The 22,490-nt window shown below is 40.9% G+C and overlaps 1 protein-coding gene across 1 annotated transcript in view; it reads right to left on the reverse strand.

Moving 5' to 3' along the window:
- The window catches only part of ANGPT1 (angiopoietin 1), a 145,129-nt gene extending 135,739 nt beyond the window's left edge, over positions 1 to 9,390 (reverse strand). Inside the window, exon 1 of the mRNA XM_081204802.1 lies at positions 8,564 to 9,390. Within this exon, the coding sequence (XP_081060928.1) occupies positions 8,564 to 8,860 (297 nt within the window). The 5' untranslated portion in view covers positions 8,861 to 9,390. The remainder of the gene's footprint in view (positions 1 to 8,563) is intronic.
- Between the last annotated feature and the right edge of the window lie 13,100 nt (positions 9,391 to 22,490).

Below are 22,490 nucleotides of genomic sequence, written 5' to 3' on the forward strand. Positions count from 1 at the left end.
AGGGACCTGTGTAACGCTGAAAGGCAGCAAGCACGTTACAAATAGTAACTCATTGTTGCAATATAGAACCCCACACAAAACCATTCAATGTAAGTAAGAGTGGGACAAGATCAATGCATAGGTTTAAATGTTTCCCAATTAAAAGCTGTAATCTTGTCCAGCAAAACCCAGGCAAAATAGACTTGTTTCGGCAAAGGGTGGCTTTGACTCAAGCTTTGTTGAAAACCTATGTATGCTTTCTTAGAAATCATCATATGGCACAGCTCTCTTAAAATACACCACAAGAATCAAGGTGGCGAATAGCATGTTTGAATGTTCTCTCAAAAATCATAACATTAAGCATGCATGCATGCATGTATGTATGAACATTGCAACTCAAGAGTTTTCATAGTCATCAGCCTTGTCAACAATGTCTCCTGACCCCTTGGTTGTTAGGTATGGCATCTGGGAGCTACGAGAGAGCAAAGCACCCACTCACAGAAGTTTAAAAATAGAACGAAGAAGACACCATCTGCTAAAGGTGAGTGACCCCACAACAGTGGCAAATTTCAATGTGTAAACCTCCCTCCCCTGCCACAATGGGATAAATCTCCCCCTGCTTCACTGCTTATGAACAGGGCCATAAAATGCAGAGGGCCCTCTCTAGGTGTACCCATTGTTTTGTCTCATCTTCTAGTATATATGGGATAATGTGGCCTATTTGGTTGGCAATGTAATATGCTTCTATGTTGGGGATTCCCCATCCTCCTTCTGAGGTGGGGAGGTGCAGGTATTTGGGGCTTATTCTTGGCCACCAACAGCATACAAATCAATATGGCTAACCTGATCCAAAACACCCACCCACCCCACTCACACACGAAATCAAAGATCACCAGAGCCAATCACAAACAACAACCATACCCTAGGCCAATCCCAACCTCTCTCACCGCCAAAGAAACACAAATGAACAGCATGAGCAACGCTGACACCAAACCCTACATACAGTAAGCAAAATAGAAACATCGCCACTCAACCCCCCCAATCTTCCCCCTCCCCCCCCCAATGTCTCAACAAACTGATTTGTAAAAATGTTACATGGAAAAAATACGAGAGACATTACACATACTTCTTTAAGACAAGAAAATCTTTAATTTTTAAAAAATAAAAATGCAGAGGACCATTTTGGTCCAGCCAGTAGACACACATCCAAATGCACATCCACACCAGCAACAGATGTGCAGGAAGATGCTGACTGCCATCTGCAGATATCCCTTGTTGGACCCTATCAGCTCATACATACACCATTTATTCATCACATTAGTAGTTGCCTCTATTTGTCCTCTGCATTTGATTAGTAAAATATACACTGGTGCTTTAGGGATAGCGAGTTCTCCCAGGGAGAATGTCAGGGACAAGCCTAGAGACAAGTCTGATGACTGATAGTTTTCTATGATTTAGTGTGACCGCAAAGCGCCGACCTACCACTGTTATTAATGAAAATAAATAATTTGGGGCTGGATGGCCCATTGTGACAAGGCTCTCCATCAAAGCCTGGGAAACATTTTGAGAAACTAAAGAAATGTGATGATGCCCCCCCCCCCAAAGCAAGATAGGCTGTTTCTCTTTTCTAATGGCCCTTTGATGCTTCCACTTGCATGTATTTATTTTATCATTGCCAAATAAGTAATCTCTCAATTCTGACCAATCCTTAGCATTTCTACGCTGGGGATCCCTTGACTTTTGTTGTGGGCACTTGGAATATCTCTGTGGGTTACCAGAATGTGAATGAATAAAGCTCTTAACGAAATTCAGCCACATGAATAGGAGAAAGATGTTTTTAATGCCCAAAGCAGCCAACTATTTTTATTTTTGGACACAAAGTGCATTGCTTTTGAGACAATTTTCATTGCTAAATAAAATCCCGCTTCCAGCCTGACTCTGTTCTTGGCCGCAGGTGTAAAAGAATCCCAAAACAGACCGTAGGGAAGTTGAATTTCTTGCCCACTCCTAGCGACTGCTTTGTAACCACCATTGGTCCTGCTGTGGGTAATTTCCTTCCCAGACCCTGGGCAATACTGCTCTGTCATACAAAGAGCATTTTAACCCAGGGGCAGACACACACTTTGCATTCTAAAAAAGTGCCTGGTTCTGTTTCTAGCATTTCCAGCTTAAAGGACTAAGTGATGAAAAATAGGGCTGTGTAGCCAGTTTGGTCAAAGCTCAAGTACTGACCCAAAGCAGCCTGATTTGGGTGGATCAGGGCTTCAGCCAGATCAGATTGAGACTACCCTGGGTTGACCAACAAAGAGCAACCCACTGCATTTTAAAATCTGTCTCATGGCTTTCCCTCGTCACCAGCCACAAGTTTCCCAAAACACTACTTTCCCTGGTCATTCTGGCTTAGAGGCAAAGTGGGTGGCTAACCATAAGGATGGAAGGATCTGTCGATTTCACTTCTCTCCATTTCTCATCAACCCAATCTTGAATACAGCTCTCCACATTTTCCAGCAATTTATACCTATATCTATGTAAATCCGCATGAAATTTCACCAGCATTGTAATGTGAAGGTCTCCAAATTTTAAATGCTGTTTTGAGTAATGCACACATTTCACAAGCAATTTCCTCTAATAGAAAATAATAATAATAATAATAATAATAATAATAATAATAATAATAATAATAATAATAATAATAATTTATACCCCACCCATTTGGCTGGGTTTCCCCAGCCACTCTGGGCAGCTTCCAACAAAATATTAAAATACAATAGTCTGTTAAACATTAAAAGCTTCCCTAAACAGGGCTGCCTTCAGATGTCTTCTAAAAGTCTGGTAGTTGTTTTTCTCTTTGACGTCTGGTGGGAGGGCGTTCCACAGGGCAGAAAAATTGACTTTTGTATGTTCTTTTCAATAATATCTTCATTTTTATGCATGCTTGCTAAATGATGTTTGTTGGGGGGACTGTGAATTTCAAAGGAAAGATGTGTTTCAATTTGCATATTGTTTTGGAAATATATTCATCTTTAAATGCATTCATCTTTAAATATATTCATCTTTAAATGCATACTGAATCTAATTTTTCCTCCATTCCTAGTTGGGTGACACTGAAATGAGGTGCATTGAATAGGACCAACTAGCACCATCCAACATCTCTCTCTTTTTTGAGATGGAGAGGCGACTATCATAACTGAATGAACTAAAGCCTGTGCATTAGGTTTTTTCTCTGTACAAAATGATCAGAAAAGTGTTTCATGGACACTGCCAAGAAGAGATTTGGTTTATTGCCACATCTTAAAACTCAGTAATGCTTAGAAAAACTATAAATCTCAGCTGATATTGTAACTAAGGATTCTATCCCAGCAAGCACTGGTCGAACGTGGAGTTGGAGAATTTCTTACTGGATTCAGTTGCTTCCCATACAATTGTTCTGAACCAGGCAGAGGGCCTTCTCGGTAGTTGCTCCCACCCTGTGGAATGCCCTCACATCAGATTTCAAGGAAACAAACAACTATCTGACTTTTGTAAGACATCCGAAGGCAGCCCTGTATCGAGAAATTTTTAATGCCTAATGTTTTACCAAAAGAAATTATGTGCTGTAAGCTGCCCAGAGTGGCTGGGGAAACCCAGCCAGATGGGTGGAATATAAATAAAATATAACAATAATAATTTAATAATAATAATATTTCAGAGAGTATTCATTTTGGTTCATTTTGGGGTGGGGGGGAAAAGTGGGGAAAAGAGAAGGAGGGAGAGTCAGGTATCAGAAAAAAGTGAGAAGGGAATAGCACAAGGAGAGAAAAGTTCTGACATCCACCCTAGGCATGTGATCTACAACACCTTGCAACCACAGAAATCCACACACAGATTTCCTACTCCCTTAGACACCAACTACTCAGGGAAGAACACTGATGTTCTGAGTACCTTTTAATTGAAGTGTAACTGCAAGGATAATTTCATGTGCAACTTCATGGTTAGTTCTGGTAGCCAACTAGCCAAGACTGGACAAGTGAAGGTATTGCTGAGCAATCAGCAAGAACGGCATGATGTTTGCTGAGATAGCACATGGCCTCACTGGCTATGTAGTACTGAGCGAGTTTTCCTCTGTATGTTTGACTGAATGCCTCCCTGCTGTCTACAAGGCCTGAAGTCAGAAAGATAAAGCCTCTATTTCTCCTCATATTATACACTGTTCTGTACAGTTTCTCCAGTAAAGCATTTTGGGATTTCTCTTCCCTCTGAACTCCATCTGTGTTACTTAAGTGGCTTTTCAGTTTGTTTGTTTGTTTATTGAAGAATTTATAAAGGAGCTGCCAACCAATGTTTCTGAAGTGGTGCTCAGTAAAGAGATCAGAAAACAGAACGTTTAAGAGAAATAAATACATACACAACAATTTGAGCGCAATAAATAAATAAATAAAACTCCACAAATTCAGCACACATTATGAAATGGCCAAGTCATGCTGCTCAGAAGGCCTTTTTTAAAAGGTAAATTGGACCATGGTTCTCTATGCTATGGCACTTATCATTCTTAGTTGCTAACTGATGGTTAGGACTGAGCTACACATGGAGCAAAACCAGACGGGAATGAGATGGTAGAATGGATTGTACTACCTCAGACTGCAAGTGGGGATAACATTTTCAACAGCTGCTGTATGCAAAACAATGACAATCTGCTCATCTCCCTGCTTGCATAAAACAAGCACTGAAGGACAAGGGCTCACTTGGCACTTTTCACTGCATTGCCAAGTTGTACTTGGAGCTTGAGATGAAACCTGCCTTCCTTCATCTTTTTTCAGAGTAGCTTAAGCCAATCCCTCTTCCCAGGGAACTCTGGGAATTATAGCACTGTGAAATTAACTCTCAGCACCCTTAACAAACTACAGTTCCCAGGATTCTTTGCGGGGAGTCACAACTGTTTAAAGTGGCATGATACTGCTTTAAATGTATAGTTGTGGATGTGGCCTGAGAAAGGCAACATATGAACAGGACAGAAACAGACAGGAAAGATAGGATCTTGAGAATGACAACAGAAAAGACATTCTGTCTGCCTCAATTCAGGAAACGTCAACATTGTAAGGCTATCATATATGCTGAGCCATCATCTTCCATACACAACACCCTTAACAGACTAAAGTGGTCTACAGTCAGAAAATAGGTACAACATGCGATCAGGCATCCCAAGCGTATATGGAGAGGTTTATGAAAACATATTCAAATTACTCAGTCATGAAAACTCTGCCACATGGTAAGAGGAACAGAGAACAGTCCCCTGAATTATCTTCCAATCTGATTCATGGGAGATCGGCTTAACAGACCCATTTTTAATTTAGATTTTGGCTGATTACAGAAACAACCGCCAGTGGTTTCTCTTTAACAAGGTTATGCTTTTAACTGTTGGGTATTGAATGCCAAACACTTTTGTTAGGAACGGTTTTGAGAGAGGTTTTTTTTTTTAATGCTGGCCGCATTATGCCGATGTGCAACTCCATCCACCTACAGCAATCTCAAGCATTGTGTTGAGAGAGGACTAAATGGATACCATACATACATCTGCACAGTTGTGAAACTATTTGTACTTCTATTGGTACCATACATTCGCTCAGCATGGGAAAAAAATCCTGAATAGTTGCCAAGCTAAAAATGTCAGTTATTCTTTGACAATGTTTAAACACTGAAATTACAACCTAAGCATTTCAATGCTGTATGACAGCCAGTTATTGCAAGGAATAAAAACCAGTAAGCAGTCTGTTTGACGCTGTTAGAACAAACATGGCAGATGCGCAGCCCAGGGTTAAATAACGAAGGAAGCTACCCTTGTTAAAACAAATCCTTCAAGGGAAAGGGGCTAAATAGGCTTCCCAAACCATCACCTTCTGGTAGTTTCGGCAAAAGAGCCCCTCATTGCTAAGCTGGGTCTTCTTCCAGCCAATCACTTCCACACCAGCCGTGAATATGCAAATGTCATTGGACAATGCAGAAACTCAGAGAAGGCAATCCTCAGAAAGATTCAAACTGACAGTTCATTTTAAGAGGGGTTTAAAAATATTTATTTTGTTTCCCAAAATCTGCTGCCTTTCGCTTTTTGTTAAAGAAAGATCAGGCTACATTTCTTCCAGATTAGCTAAACTAAGACCCTCGCAATGTCAACTTCCTCGTTAAACAATGCATACTACAATCCTTTCTTACATTGCCAGCCTGCCTTCCAAAGTGTACAAGACTGTGTTTGGGATATGTTCTAATAGGAGTAATATGTTCTGACGTGCTCTAATGCCGAACAGTTTTAATGAATGTGATACATTACAGGAAAGGCTCAGGAACCCACATAGACACAAGCACTGTGAATATAAATATATATCTTCCCAGATTCTTAAAGCAGTTCTAATGCTGCGCTTGGGTCATAGCCATGGGACTAGTAATATTTCTCATTTACTCTGTCTGTGGCAATATATTGCTCAAACAGAAACTTATTTGAACAGACAGGGTTTTTTTGGGGGGGGGGGTTAGGGGGCATAAACCTCAGCTTTGGAACTGTAATATAGTCTTTGCTATTAAAAAGGAGGAATTGCAATATAAATGGCCCACATCGACACCAACAATGCAGCAAATGGATTGTGCTGGTATGTTATAATGGAGCCCAATAGAAGAGTCGTTTGCACCACCACCTATAATGCTGGGAAGCAGGCTATTTTGTTCTGTGAAATAGTGACACAGAAAGAGATGTGACCTTTGTTTGTTTGCTGCTTTGAATGGACCCATCAGGAAACCTTTTGCCTAATTTCAAAATTCCAATAACCACTGAAGGGTGCTCTCCCTAGACATACCACTTAGGTGATGAGTCAGCCAGTGGCTATCTTCTCTTGGAGCCTGGGTGCCAACTGCAATTCAGAAGTAGGTTTTTTTTCCTCCTTTACTTCCCCCTCTCTCACCCCCCCCCTCTTGTGCAGATTGCAAATAAAACAGTGGGCTTAGTTCAGTCCCTAGTGGTCAAATGCAGAACACGGAAGAACATCCTAGATGCCTTCTACTAGAGCAAGAGCAGCTCTTTTCACAAGAGAAGCAATGACACGTGAACACAGAGGATTTGTGAATGCAGGCATTTATCTCCTGCATAAGGTTTGCTCAAAGCCATTCTGAATAGAACAAGTGTTTATTATAAAAGCATTTCCACTACTTTAAGTCTCCTCTCAATGAAGTTGGAGGCACAGGCTGAAATCCTACAAACCCTTAACTGGGAGGAATTCCCAATGCATTGGATTAGTCTTATCTCTAGGGAAATGCACTTGGAATTGTGATGCATGCCTATGAAGAGTAAAAGACAGCGCAGCACATCAAATTTTGTACAGTTTCACCAAAACATGGAAGCCACGTGGGTTCCTCCCAAGCTATTCTTCAGGTTAAAATGCAACATTGAACCAGTAAAACTGCAGTAGCAACACATTCATAAGTCTAAATGAGGCAGATCTTCTCTGGAAAGCTTTAAAGCTGCAATTCTATGCACCATTATGTAGGAGTAAAACCAACTGAAAACAGCGGGTCTTCTGAGACAAGGTGCATAGGATTGTAGTGCAGGATTGTGCTCATGAAATCCACCTGTCCAGCTGATTATCACTGTTGTGATATAATGAACCACATTTAGTGACCATTTAAGTATATTTATGGAATGGATTGTACATAGAATGTAGAAAGGCAGCCTCAGAATATTCAGGCACAGAGAATGGCCAAAAAAAATTCAAATCACTAGTTAGGTGATGTATTGGGATGTGTGATTCAAAGCTGCTTTTCAGATGACAATCCAGTGTAAACCAAAGCAGCAAACCCTTTACCTAGCCACACTTCTACTAAGGTGCATGCATGTCTCATCTAAAATTTCCAGCATTATTCTTCTGACTAAGCACATTTATAACATTCCTAACTTGTATCAACTTTTTCTTAGCTGAACCAAAATAAAAATAAAAACGGAAGGAGTCCAGTGGTTTATTGATGCGGCACAATGTACTGAACGATTACCATAATTACCCTTAAACCATTCATCAGTTATCCCCTGCAGTGTTGAAATTTATTACTGGAATAAATTTCAACTTGATATCAGACGCAAGCTGTTTTATTTTTATGAGGGTTAAAAAAGAAAAAAAACTTTACAGTTCTCTTTATAGATCCATAATGCTTAATCTCTTATCTAACCAACTGGCAATACTTATTTCCATGAGCACCAAGATCATGCTTAAAATATTGCATGCAGTTTATTTTTTAAGAGCCTGTTTTAGCTTGTCAACAGGTTAGCTGATCATAAGCTACCAGCACATGATATAAAATGTATTTCTTCAGAAGTTCCTAACGGATTATTATAAGCCTCAGCTTTTATGTTCGGAAACTAAAGAGATCAAACTTTTTTGTTTTGTTTTAGGAGTGGAGGGAATATTCAAGAAACAAGCTTGATTTGCTTTATTCCACAACAGAGAGGATGCTGTCACCGTTTTATCAGCATGTACGCAATGTTCGCCCAGCCAATATAACATCTCAGACAGAATAGCATGTACAACTTGAGCAAGGTGTGCGAGGAATCGAAAAAAAATGGAGTGCTTACCTTTTGCAGCCACTGAGTGTAGTTTTCCATCACATGCTCCAAGCGCTGCAGTTTCTGGGAAGAGAAATCCTGCTCCATGTGGGGGGCATCCCTTTGGAGAGCGTTAGCGTTGTATTGGTCGGTGGTGCTTTCACGACAGTTCCCATCCTGTTCTGGAAGGATGAACGTGTAGGTGCACTGTCCATGCTGAATCCGGTTATATCTTCTGGCACTGGACTCTGGACCCCGACGTGGATTGCTGCAGCCTAGGTGAGTCAGAAGTGTAGCAAGGAAAGCAAGCTGAAGGAATATGGTCATGTTACTGTCCCTTTCCTTTCCTGATCTTAGAGACAATTTTGACCCAACCCCTTTCCTTCCTTCCTTTTCTTTTCTTTTTTTTCTTAAAAAAAAATGCTTTACCTTGTCTTTTGAAATCCCTTTGGGGGATCAGAGAAGGTAAAGAAAAGTGAAGAAGATTCAGATAATAAATGGTGAATTTAAAAAAACCAACAACAACAACAGTGACTAAGTGCACCAGAGCTGATTGCTTCCTTAGCCGGAGTTTGAGCAATTTATTGCATAGTAGCCGGGATTTATCGTTTCCTCTCTGTTACACTTCAGCGTGCAGCCTCTTTGAGTCAGCTGCCCAGGCATAGCCCCAGCCTCTTTCTCCTACCCTCGCTGCGGCTGAACTGCTATTTTCTCGGAGACCTCGGCGTGTTTTATTAAGGTTGTACATTCAAGCCAAGTTGGAAGCCGGCAGCCTTTCACAAGATGACTTGAGTGGAATGTGTGTGAGTGTGTCCCTGTGCGAAGGGATGCCTGATGGGTTCGGCAAAGGAGTATCGTCTTACACTCTGGCTCGAAGCATGACCTCAAACATGCACGCCTGCTCAGCTCCCTCTGCACAGAAAACGGCTAAGAGCCTTTTGACAAAGTTTAACGAGTCGAACAGTCCACCTTAATAGACTTCCCATGTTCAAACTGAACTATTTAAATGGACTTGCAGGGTCCAGGCTTGCTGTAATCCCCCCCTCCAGTAAACATTAACACACAGACCGCCGCACATGGAAAATATCTGCTCTCGTATAATGGGTATGTGACCGAGCGACTCTCTCAGGGAATGCTAAATCGGAGAGTGGGTTGCAATTCTTGTCAAACGATTGGGGTAGAAAGCAGGCATGATAACAGAACAGAGACCATCCCTGGAGCAATTTCGTTTCTTTCATCAAAACACAGAATCATTTCTGCATCGGAGATATGATTAAAGCAAAAGCAAACAGTTTGGGAAATGTAACTCACCAGATTATTTCTTTGCATGTCAATACAAGATTGAAAAACGTGTTTGCATATAAATATGGAAGAGGGAAGCAGTGATTCTGGTTTCTCCCTCCCCCCCCCACTCTGACTAATATTTCAAACAACTTGGCACTGATCCATTGAGCCGCACTGCACATTTGCAACTAATACTGTGTACACATTAAACTTCTGCGATGGCAATTTTCCTCCTGCAGTCCCCTTTGCAGCTCAGCACATGACTTTTAAAACTGGGGAAGCTGCTTGAGGACAAATGACTCAAGAAAACCCTACTTGGAACCTGGATTTGTTGCGCTGCATTGAATTATCACCACAGATGCATTTTATAGTAGTGTTTTATATCCATAGGATATCCCACCAGGTATTCACTTTGTATATAATTCCATGCCTATAATTCACTTGCATGGGGCTACTAGGTGGTCTTCCTTTAAGGTGCTGACCCACCACCAAAAGACCTCCTTTCAGTGTCATTCTTAGTAAAATTCCAAGATTCTTGTGGCTTTATAACTGGAAGTGCATCATTATGTTCAATGGGTCTTGTTGCCGATGGCAAATTCAGATATTGTACAATATGTTCAGATTTCAGCCCAGTGCCTATTTGTCAAGCAGAAAAAACAATCTCTGACATGGTCTTTTGGCTTTCTCCAGACCATCATCATCCTGGGGGAAAGCAACAAGTGGGGTGTCAAAGGTTTTTGTCCTGGGCCCGCTGTTGTTCATCGTATACAAATCCACCTAACAGTTACTGTACCCCACTCTGCCCACATTTTACCAGCTTCCTTGCAAGAATATCATGGGGCAGTTTGTCAGATCTAATTGACCAACATAGCTGCAATTTATAATTAGAACCAATTAACTTCATAAAGATTTTTCTGATTGTTTTCGCACCCCAATGTGTTTTGAAAGCATCAGATCAGAATTACAGCTTTTCTTCATAGATAAAATCTTTTTGTTGTTGTTTTTGTTCATTTGCTACTTTAGTTAGCAGACTGTTTGAGCCAGACTGAAAAAAAGTCCTTGTCTGTTTTGAAGGATTAATTGGTGTCTTTTAACCCCTTATCATTCGGTTTCTTCAACCTCCTTACATCCCTGGCTCCCTGATTTGTATTTATAGCCAGACATAACAATATGGTATATGTATGAGAATGGGTGGGTGGGTGTGAACTAGACATTTGCTCAGATAGTAATGGTTTTATGGAGCCCTAAACAACTCAGTGATCCAAGTATTTGTAGGAGAAGCCCCTTCATTACCACCCAACTCAATCCTGACAAGGCACACTCTTCTCTTGATCATCACTGCAACTGGAGGATGAAGGAGGGAGCACATAGAATGGCCTTCTCCGTAGTGGGACCTGAACTCTGGAATGATCTCCCACCGCCACCCAGAGGTTTTTGCGCCCAGGCCTTGGTAAATTGAACTCTTCCATCCTTGAAATGAAATGTTCCAAGTTCATTTTTCTCTCACTTTATCACTGTCTGGAGGGGCTGCGGTACAACCAATTGTGGTAGCATTGCAGAAGAAATCAAAGCAGAACAAATTCACTGCCAATGCCCAGTTACTGTGTCAAGGACACTGCAGAACGCACCCACAATAAAACTTGAGAAGGAACGGCCCCTAAAGCTGCGTACACAGCATAAAAGGTAAAGGGACCCCTGGCCGTTAGGTCCAGTCGCAGACGACTCTGGGGTTGCGGCGCTCACCTTGCTTTATTGGCCGAGGGAGCTGGCGTACAGCTTCCAGGTCATGTGGCCAGCATGACTAAGCCGCTTCTGGCAAACCAGAGCAGTGCACGGAAACGCCGTTTACCTTCCCGCCAGAGCGGTACCTATTTATCTACTTGCACTTTGAAGTGCTTTCGAACTGCTAGGTGGGCAGGAGCTGGGACCAAACAATGGGAGCTCACCCCATCGCGGGGATTCGAACCGCCAACCTTCTGATTGGCAAGTCCTAGGCTCTGTGGTTTAAAACACATTTAAAGGACATGGCTTCCCTCAAAGAATTATGGGAATTGTAGTTTGTTAAGGCTGCTGGGAATTGTAGATCTGTGGTAGGTAAAGTCCAGTTACAGAAACTGCAGTTTACAGACCTACAATTCCCAGCAGCCTTAATAAACTACAATTCCCAGAATTCTTTGAGGGAAGCCAAGTGCTTTAAATATATGGTGTGTTCCTTCCTGTAAATTACGGACAGAAAAAACCCGTGAGTAAAACGGAACTTTTATTTGGATCTAAAATTTGGAGATTTGGCTGAAAGCGGGGAGGTCAAAATCAAGGAAGTCTGCCTCCCCCCGACTGCATGAAAGTGAAAGCAACGGAACTCTAAAGCTGCATCCGTTAAAGACTTCGTTTTTATTTAATCAAACCTGACATTTGGACTTTAGATCTCCCCTCTAGCTAGCAGGGCAGAGGGGAGGCAAAAGAGACTTTGGCAACTGCATGATTTATTTAAAAGAAAAATCCTCTGCTGCCTCAGCTGTCTAAGAGCATGAAACGGTCTGCCTTTTAGGACAATAGGACATTGAACTGACTTTTTCCTGTGAAAGTTACATAGTGATACAAAGTTTCTGCATTGCCTGGATACAGTACATCAGACAGTATCTACTGGGAAATTGTGGCAATTTGCAGTTACAAGCCTCCAGCTACACTTGCTTTAATTTTTCTCTTTCTCCCTTTCCTACGTATTTGGATATTCTCTTTGCCTTTGTATTTGGACATTTTATATTTGGCCATTTTGATTTGCTCCCCCTAGAGGGTAAAGTAAAGGTTGGCACAGCCTAAGACAGTGGAATTTTCCAGTGGGGAATAGCTCCTGTGGGAAACGACCTTGACATGAGTGGCTCACAAGAAGAGATAGTCACAAGAGCCAAGACCAAACAACAACAACAGCACCAGCTGCAGCAACAACAGCTAAAGAAAAGAGGCTCAATCACAGGCGTAACTGTCGGACTTGCAGGAATAACAGGACAAGAAAAAGTGACAGCTGTCTCTATGGAAGCCGTGACAGAAGCCCTGCTCAAGATAAATCAATCCCTGGAGTCTCTGACAAAACAGACTTCAGAAAATACACAAAAATTAACAGAAATATCAGCAAGACTAGACCAGAACACAGAATCTATAAACAAATTGGTTGAGGAAAATTCTACTACACGTAAAATTGCTGAAGAAGCGAGGGCTATCGCTGGAGAGACACAAGAGAATTTAGAACCGATTGCCAAGAAGGTCCACGAGCACGACGCAACTTTGGCTCTGTGGGAATTACAGAGAAAAGAGAGAAATTTGAAATTGAGATTGATTCCAGAGAATGAAAGTGACAACCTTGCGGAGTTTTTAACACAGGAGTTTGCTGATTGCTGGGATCTGGAGGAAGACGAATTTAAAATTACAACAGCCTTCAGATTGGGCAAAAAGCAGGATAGAAAGACCCCGAGAGACTGCCTGATTACACTTAGATCTAAGGAAGAAAGAGATAAAATACTAGGACTACACTTTGAAAAGGCCTTGCAAATTGGAAACTCAGCTGTACAGATTTTTAAAGACATTCCAAAATATATTTTGGATTTGAGAAACTTTTATAAGGACTTAGCTCTTTTGTTAAAGAAAAACTCCATCCGCTTCAGGTGGGAATTCCCACAGGGACTGTCTTTTGACTACAAGGGAAAGAAGGTCAAAATAAAGACTATTAAAGACAAAGACAAATTTTTGGAAAGAAATCAAGAGGACCTGCAGAAGGGGACTGTGGACCCAATTGCAGAACAGAGGAGAGCATTAGACATTCTGAATCTCTCGCTTGGACACAAACCACCACCATCAGAGGAAGAGCAACAACTTGGAGCTGTTGGAGGAGTGTCAGAGAAATAACAAAATGGCTCTGCAATTTCTTAGCTGGAATTGTAATGGGCTCAATGGGCCTTTGAAGAGAAGACAAGTTTTTCACATTTTGAACAGAGAACAATTGGACTTGATATGTCTACAAGAAACCCACATAACCAGAGCTCACAGGAGATTACTTACAAACAAAAGACTAGGACAAGAATTTATCTCATCAGACAAAGTAAAAAAAAGAGGAGTTGTGATTTATGTAAAAGAGAAATGGGCCCCAAAAATGATGTTTAAAGATGAGCAAGGGAGATATTTGGCAGTGGAGATACAAGTACAAGGAGAAAAACTTTTAGTTGTTGGAATCTACGCACCAAATGAAGGTAAATCTGACTTCTTCAAGAGACTTCATGAAATTCTGACGGACTATTTGGATTACAATATGATAATTATGGGAGACATGAACGGTGTGGTCTCCACCAACATGGACAAGGCACAAAGACTAACAGTTACCAAGGAAGGGAGACTTCCTAGGACCTTTTTTGAAATGACGGAAAACATGGACTTGATAGATATATGGAGAACAAGGAACCCTCTGGAGAGAGAGGGAACCTTTTTCTCCCAAGCAATGATGACCTGGACCAGAATTGATCAAATTTGGATTACTAGTGGCATGGCTCCAAAGATTAAGAAGGTAGAAATCTGCCCAAAAACTTGCTCCGACCATAACGCCGTGAAGATGGAAATGAAACTTACAACAACTGGTCAATTTAGATGGAGAATGAATGACACCCTCTTTCGAGACAAGGAGATCCTTATGAAGGCCCAAAAAACTTTAAAAGACTATTTTGAAATAAATTTGAGGGCTGACGTGGAGAAAAGAGTGATCTGGGACGCAAGCAAAGCGGTGATGCGAGGTTTCTTGATTCAACAAAACTCAATAAAGAGGAAAAAACAAAATGAGAAAAAAGAAAAGATTTTGGAAAAGATAAAGGAAGGAGAGAAAAAATTAAGAGTAAAACCAAAGTCCCAGGAGATTTTAAGAGAGATTAAGTTATATCAAACACAATATATGGAATTGATGAACCAAGAGATTGAATGGAAGATAAAGCAAATGAAACAAAAGACATTTGAATCAGCAAATAAATGTGGCAAACTTCTGGCATGGCAATTGAAGAAAAGGCAGAAATTAAATACAGTTACAAGCCTAGAAGTGGATGGAAAGAATATATCTAAACCTAATGAAATTAGAAATTGCTTTTTGAGTTATTTTAAAAAACTTTATACTCAAGGCCCGCAAAATGAAGAAGATATAGACAAATTCCTTGATAAATATGGATTACAAAAAATCTCTCATCAAAGCAAGATGGATCTGAACCAGAGAATAACAGAACAAGAGATAGAGGCTGCCATTCAGAATATGCAACTGGGCAAATCTCCAGGACCAGATGGACTGACTTCCAGATACTACAAATCGCTGAAGGAATGGTTGATTCAACCACTAAAAGAAGTCTGTAATGAGATCCTTGAGGGAAAAAAGGCACCTGAATCGTGGAAAGAAGCATATATTTCACTCATACCAAAGACAGAGACTGAAAAGACTCAACTGAAGAACTACCGCCCAATATCACTACTTAATGTGGATTACAAAATTTTTGCAGACATTTTGGCAAAAAGATTTAAAAAAGTGTTGATGGAAAAGATTCATAAGAACCAGGGACTTCCGGTCGGTGCCAGCGCTTAATGGCGGTCCTAGCTCCGAGCTCCGGAGAAGGACTGCTTCGCAAGTTCGGGTCTTACCCGCTACGGCAAGCGGGGGACCCCTAAAATCCCAGGCGCTGAAGCCTGAGAACAAGGAGACTCGGTGGGCACCTTTGCGCCCCCCGGTACCGTGAAAGAGCCTTTTTAAAGGCTACGGATCGACATCGGGAGTGAGCGCGGTGCTGAGAGTCGCTACCCAGCCTGCGAAGTGAAGCCGCGTCGCCATAAGCGGAGAGCGCCGATTCCTTCCTGAAAAGAAATTCGGACTGATTCCCCGTGAGTAAGAACTGAAAAATAACTGGGACTCTTTTACTTTTAAAAATTGGGCTAAAAACGGGGGAGATTTAAACAAAGGAAGTCTGCCTCCCCCCGACTGCATGAAAGCGAAAGCAACGGAACTTTAAACCTGCATCCGTTTAAATCTGTCCTTTGATCAGCTAAACCGGACATTTAAACCTTTGATCTCCCCTCTAGCAAGCAGGGCAGAGGGGAGGCGAATCTGACCATTAACTGCATGACTTATTTGGAGGAAAAAAACATCTGCTGTCTCATCTGTTTGATTGTACGAAACGGTCTGCCTTCTTAGTACACTGAACTGACTTTTCCCTGTGAAGTGATACTTTGATACAAAGTTTTTACACTGCCTGACTATTGTATATCACAAGAAGAAACAGTATAAATTGGGCAACTGTGGCAATTTGATTTAGTAACATTGGCTTGGACTGTGTTAATTTCCCCTTTTTCTCACTTTTTGGACTGTCTCCTTTGTTTTGGTACTTGGAAATTTTGTTCTATGGCCATTTTGATTTGCTCCCTCTAGAGGATAAAGTAAAGTTCGGCACGGCTTAAGACAGTGGAATTTTCCAAGGGAGAACAAATCCCGTGGGAATTGACCTTGACATGAGTGGCCCACAAGAAGAGATAGTGACAAGAGCCAAGATCAAGCAACAACAGCAACAACAACAGCTGCAGCTGCAACAGGCAAAGAAAAGAGGTTCAATTTCAGGCGCAACAGCCGGATCAGCAGGAACAACAGGTCAAGACAAAGGAGCAGCCGTCTCTATGGAAGCTGTGACAGAGGCCTTGCTCAAGATAAACCAAACCCTGGAGTCTTTGACAAAACAGACTTCAGAGAACACACAAAAATTAACAGAAATATCAGCAACACTGAATCAGAATACAGAATCTATAAATAGATTGGTAGAGGAGAACGCCACCACGCGCCAAATTGCCGAGGAGGCCAAAGCCACTGCCGGAGAGACACAGGAGAAGCTAGAGCCCCTTGCCAAGAAGGTCTATGAGCATGATGCAACATTGGCCTTGTGGGACTTACAGAGGAAAGAGAGAAATTTAAAATTAAGACTGATTCCGGAGAACGAAAGAGACAGCCTTGTGGAATACTTGACACGGGAGTTTGTGGATTGTTGGGACCTTGAGGAAGACGAATTTAAAATTACGACTGCCTTCAGATTGGGTAAAAAGCAAGATAGAAAGACACCGAGAGACTGTTTGATTACACTCAGATCTAAGGAGGAAAGAGACAAAATATTAGGATTACACTTCGAAAAGGCCCTGCAAATTGGAAACTCAGCTGTACAGATCTTTAAAGACATCCCAAAATACATTCTGGACTTAAGAAACTTTTACAAGGACCTGGTTCTCTTGCTAAAGAAGAACACTATTCGCTTTAGGTGGGAGTTCCCACAAGGACTGTCATTTGACTACAAGGCAAAGAAAGTGAAAATAAAGACAATTCAAGACAAAGACAAATTTTTGGCAAGATACCAGGAGGATTTACAGAAGGGGACTGTGGACGTACTTGCAGAACAGAGGAGAGCATTGGACATCTTGAATCTCTTGCCTGGACAAAAATCATTACCATCAGAAGAAGAGCAACAACTTGGAGCTGTTGGAGGAGTCTTAAGAAAATAACAAGATGGCTCTGCAATTCCTTAGTTGGAATTGTAATGGGCTCAATGGGCCTTTGAAGAGAAGACAAGTATTTCATATATTGAATAAAGAACAATTGGACTTGATATGCTTACAAGAAACTCACATAACCAGAGCCCATAGGAGATTACTTTCAAATAAAAGGCTAGGACAAGAATTTATTTCATCAGATAAAGTTAAGAAGAGAGGAGTTGTAATATATGTGAAGGAGAAATGGGCTCCAAAAATGATATTCAAAGATGAACAAGGGAGATATCTGGCTGTGGAGATACAAGTACATGGAGAAAAATTCTTAGTTGTTGGAATTTATGCACCAAATGAAGGCAAATCTGACTTCTTTAAGAGACTTCATGAAACCTTGACGGACTATTTGGATTACAATATGATAATCATGGGAGACATGAATGGCGTGGTCTCCACTAATATGGACAAGGCACAAAGATTAACAGTCACTAAAGAAGGGAGACTCCCTAAGACTTTTTTCGAAATGACAGAAAATATGGACTTGATAGACATTTGGAGAACAAGGAACCCTCTGGAGAGAGAGGGAACCTTTTTCTCCCAAGCAATGATGACCTGGACCAGAATTGACCAAATCTGGGTTACTAGTGGACTGGCTCCAAAGATTAAGAAAGTGGAAATCTGCCCAAAAACTTGCTCCGACCATAACGCCGTGAAGATGGAGATGAAACCCACAATAACTGGTCAATTTAGATGGAGAATGAATGACACCCTCTTTCGAGATAAGGAGATTCTCACGAAGGCCCAAAAGATCCTAAAAGACTATTTTGAAATAAATTTGAGGACCGACGTCGAGAAAAGAGTGATCTGGGATGCAAGTAAAGCGGTTATGAGAGGACTTTTGATTCAACAAAACTCAATAAAGAGGAAAAAACAAAATGAGAAAAAAGAGAAGATCTTGGAAATGATAAAAGAAGGAGAGAGGAAATTAAGAACAAAACCAAAGTCTCAGGACATTTTAAGAGAAAGTAACAATTGGGAGTTGCTATAAAATTATGGACATTGGGATGCAGAAAGGGGGGGTATGGGGAAGTCTTAGAAAAGAGGTTTATGAAAATATGTTATGAAATTATACGTGTATGTTTGTTTTCTTAAGTGTTTGTTTGTTTTTTAAAAATCTCGTAAAACCAATAAAAATTTTATATAAAAAAAAAAAGATTCATAAGAACCAAGCAGGCTTTCTCCCAAAAAGACACCTAGCAGACAATGTAAGGAATATAATAGATATTTTGGAAAAGCTAGAGGTGAATATAAATACTAAAGCAGTACTGATTTTTGTGGACGCGGAGAAAGCCTTTGACAATATTTCTTGGAGCTTTATGATAAAGAATCTTCATGGGATGGGGGTAGGCCAAGGTTTTGAGAATGGTATGGCTGCAATATATTCTGAACAAACAGCTAAATTGATTGTAAATAATGTAGTAACTGAGGAACTTAAGATAGAAAAAGGAACACGACAGGGGTGCCCAATTTCCCCATTACTCTTCATTTCAGTTCTGGAGGTGTTGCTGAATATGATTAGGAATGACCAGCAGGTTAAAGGAGTGCAGGTCGGAGCTAAACATTATAAGTTAAGAGCATTTGCAGATGACCTAGTACTGACTTTGCAAGAGCCAAACACTAGTACGAAAAAGGTCCTAGAAATAATCCAACAGTTTGGCCAGGTAGCTGGATTTAAGTTGAATAAACAAAAAACCAAAGTTTTAGGAAAAAATTTAACAGATACGGAAAAAGAGAAATTCCAAGAGGAGACAGGGTTGACGGTGGTCAAGAAGGTGAAATACCTAGGGGTTTATTTGACATCTAAAAATGTGAATTTGTATAAGGATAACTATGAAAAATGTTGGTCAGAGATTAAAAAAGATCTAGAAATATGGTCAAATTTGAAATTGTCAATGTTAGGCCGAATTGCAGTGATTAAAATGAATGTATTGCCTAGAATGTTATTTTTGTTTCAGACCTTGCAGATTCTTGATAAGATGGAATGTTTCAAGAGGTGGCAGAAAGATATTTCGAAATTTGTCTGGCAGGGCAAAAAGCCCAGAATCAAATTTAAAATATTGACAGACGCTAAAGAAAGAGGGGGTTTTGCCCTGCCGGACTTAAAATTGTACTATGAGGCAGCAGCTTTTTGCTGGCTGAAAGAATGGATGCTCCTCGAGAACACAGACATTTTGGATCTGGAAGGTTTTAACAATGCTTTCGGTTGGCATGCATATCTATGGTATGACAAAATCAAGCTGCATAGTGCCTTTAAAAATCACATTGTTAGAAAAGCATTGTTCAATGTTTGGATAAGATATAAAGATCTGTTGGAAAACAAAACCCCTAGATGGGTGTCACCAGTGGAGGCCAAGGCAGTGAAGAAACTCAATATGGAGGTCGGATGGCCGAAGTATTGGGAAATTTTGGAACAGGATGGAGATAAGTTGAAATTACAAAGTCATGAGAAATTGAAACATAAAGTACAAAATTGGTTTCAATATCATCAAATAATGGAGTTTTTCAAACAGGACAGGAAAATTGGCTTTCAGGTGGAAAAATCAAAACTAGAGACTGAATTGTTAGAACCCAATACTAAGAATTTATCCAGAATGTATAACTTGTTGCTGAAATGGAATACACAGGACGAAACAGTCAAATCGGCTATGATTAAGTGGGCACAGGATGTTGGTCATAACATTATGTCAGCTGACTGGGAATGGTTATGGAACACCGGTATTAAATTCACGGCATGTAATGCCTTAAAGGAAAACATTATGAAAATGGTCTATAGGTGGTACATGACCCCAGTCAAGCTGGCAAAAATTTATCATTTGCCCGATAACAAGTGTTGGAAATGTAAAGAGACTGAAGGTACCTTCTACCACCTTTGGTGGACATGCCCGAAGATTAAGGCTTTCTGGGAAATGATCTATAATGAAATGAAAAAGGTACTTAAATGTACTTTTCCTAAAAAACCAGAGGCCTTTCTCTTGGGCATTGTCGGCCAATTGGTGCCAAAGAGGGACAGAATTTTTTTTATGTACGCTACAACAGCAGCAAGAATACTCATCGCAAAATATTGGAAGACACAAGATCTACCCACTCTGGAAGAATGGCAGATGAAAGTGATGGACTATATGACATTGGCCGAGATGACAGGCAGAATCCGTGACCAAGGAAAAGAGACGGCGGAAGAAGAATGGAGAAAATTCAAAAGTTATCTTAAGGACTATTATAAACTTAATGAATGTTAGAGTGTTGTGGTTTTCAGGAACAAAGGGATACAGTGATATAAGGTCAGAATACAGAGATGACTAAGATGACAGAGGTTGGAAAGTAACAATTGGGAGTTGCTACAAAATTATGGACATTGGGATGCAGAAAGGGGGGGGTATGGGGAAGTCCCAGAAAAGAGGTTTATGAAAATATGTTATGAAATTATACGTGTATGTTTGTCTTTTTAAGTGTTTGTTTGTTCTCTAAAATTTTGTAAAACCAATAAAAATTTTATAAAAAAAAAAAATTAAATATATGGTGTGTCTGCAACCCCAGCGTTTAAGATGCTTTTATATCCACTTGTCTATCTCATAATCTATATCTTGTCTATCTGTGCACACCGGCATCAGTACAAGTGTGCATGAATTGATATATTTGGCATTGAAAAGGGTGACAAACTGTTTGCAGAGTTTGTTTGTTTGGGTTTGGTGTAGAGTTTTTGTTTGTTTGTTTGTTTGCTTGCTTGCCTGCCTGCCTGCCTGCCTGCCTGCCTGCCTGCCTGCCTGCCTGCCTGCTTTTGAGGCTGCTAGATAAAGTTAAGTTATGTTCACGTCACACAAAATACCTGAATCCCTTCCAACCCAATTTCCTGTTCATGGCAAAAATAGAAATCATAAACTCTTTTCTACCAGACACATGATTTACAACCTAATGTGCTTCTGACACAACCTTCACACAGTTCAATTAATAGCCGGCATTAACAACTGTCAAAGTGGGAAGCCCTTGACTAAAGAAGCACAGAATCATGGTAACGGAAGGAACTGCGTGGACATAAGAAGATGACCATAAAGCTCAGATCAAAGGTCTTTTGAGTTCCTCAGTAAGTTTCAAACACAGTTATATGCCTTCAGAAAGTTTGAACAGGATATGAAGGTGACAGACATTCCCTGTTGTTTAGGCCTTAGCAGTGAAAATTCAGAAGGAAACCCCCCTTCTTCTAAACCCTTAGCCATCATGGCTACTGACAGGTAAAACCTGTAATAAAATGTTGCACTGTGAAGGACTGCTGTTCAGAATTCTAGCCCCTTCACTCAGTTTCTCCTCCAGCCACTCACACAGGCTGTGTACACGCAAGACTTCTCCAAAGAATCATGGGAACTCTAGTTTTCACCCCTCACAGAGCTACAACTCCCAGAGGCCTTAGCTAACTGCAATTCCTAGGGGTTTTGGAGGGGGACATCTTGTGCTTTAAATATATGGCATGTATGCAGCCACATTCGTCCATCATTATACGACAACGGAGACTGCTAAGTCTTCAGTGGTGAGACTTTCCCATGGGCTTCTCCCCACCCCATAAAGTTTTTTGTACTTCTGCAAACCTTGGGGTTCCCCACAAGCCTACTAATATTTCCCTCTGGTGCATTGGTTGTGCAATTTGGGCTACAAAACAAATGGTACTCACAGCCTGACAATCAGAAATAGAGGGAACAATCAACATATCCCCCTTGGATTTGTCTAATTTGTAGCCATCCATTAAAATATATAGATATGTGAAAGAAGTACTTCCTTTGTCTCTCAAGACTCTAGCAAGTATGTGATGAATTGCCTCATGATCTACTAAACCATCTTGGGTGGCGGGGGCCCTGAAATGTCGGTTGAACGCACCGCACTTTTCTGGAAGGCACACCTACCCACAACGGGAAAAGGAACTTCTAATCAGAGATTAAGAAAGGACTTCCTTGCGCCAAGAGCTGCAGGAGATTTGGGGGCTAAACTGAGGTTACGGTGGGGTCTGTACTTGTCGTGCATTGCTGAAATACCTTCCCATCCGCTTCGTGAGTAAATAAATTATAAGGAAGACACTCAGATCCGTATGAAGCCT

This window comes from Podarcis bocagei (genome assembly GCF_964188305.1).
Source record: "Podarcis bocagei genome assembly, chromosome: 8".
Lineage (NCBI taxonomy): Eukaryota > Metazoa > Chordata > Lepidosauria > Squamata > Lacertidae > Podarcis > Podarcis bocagei.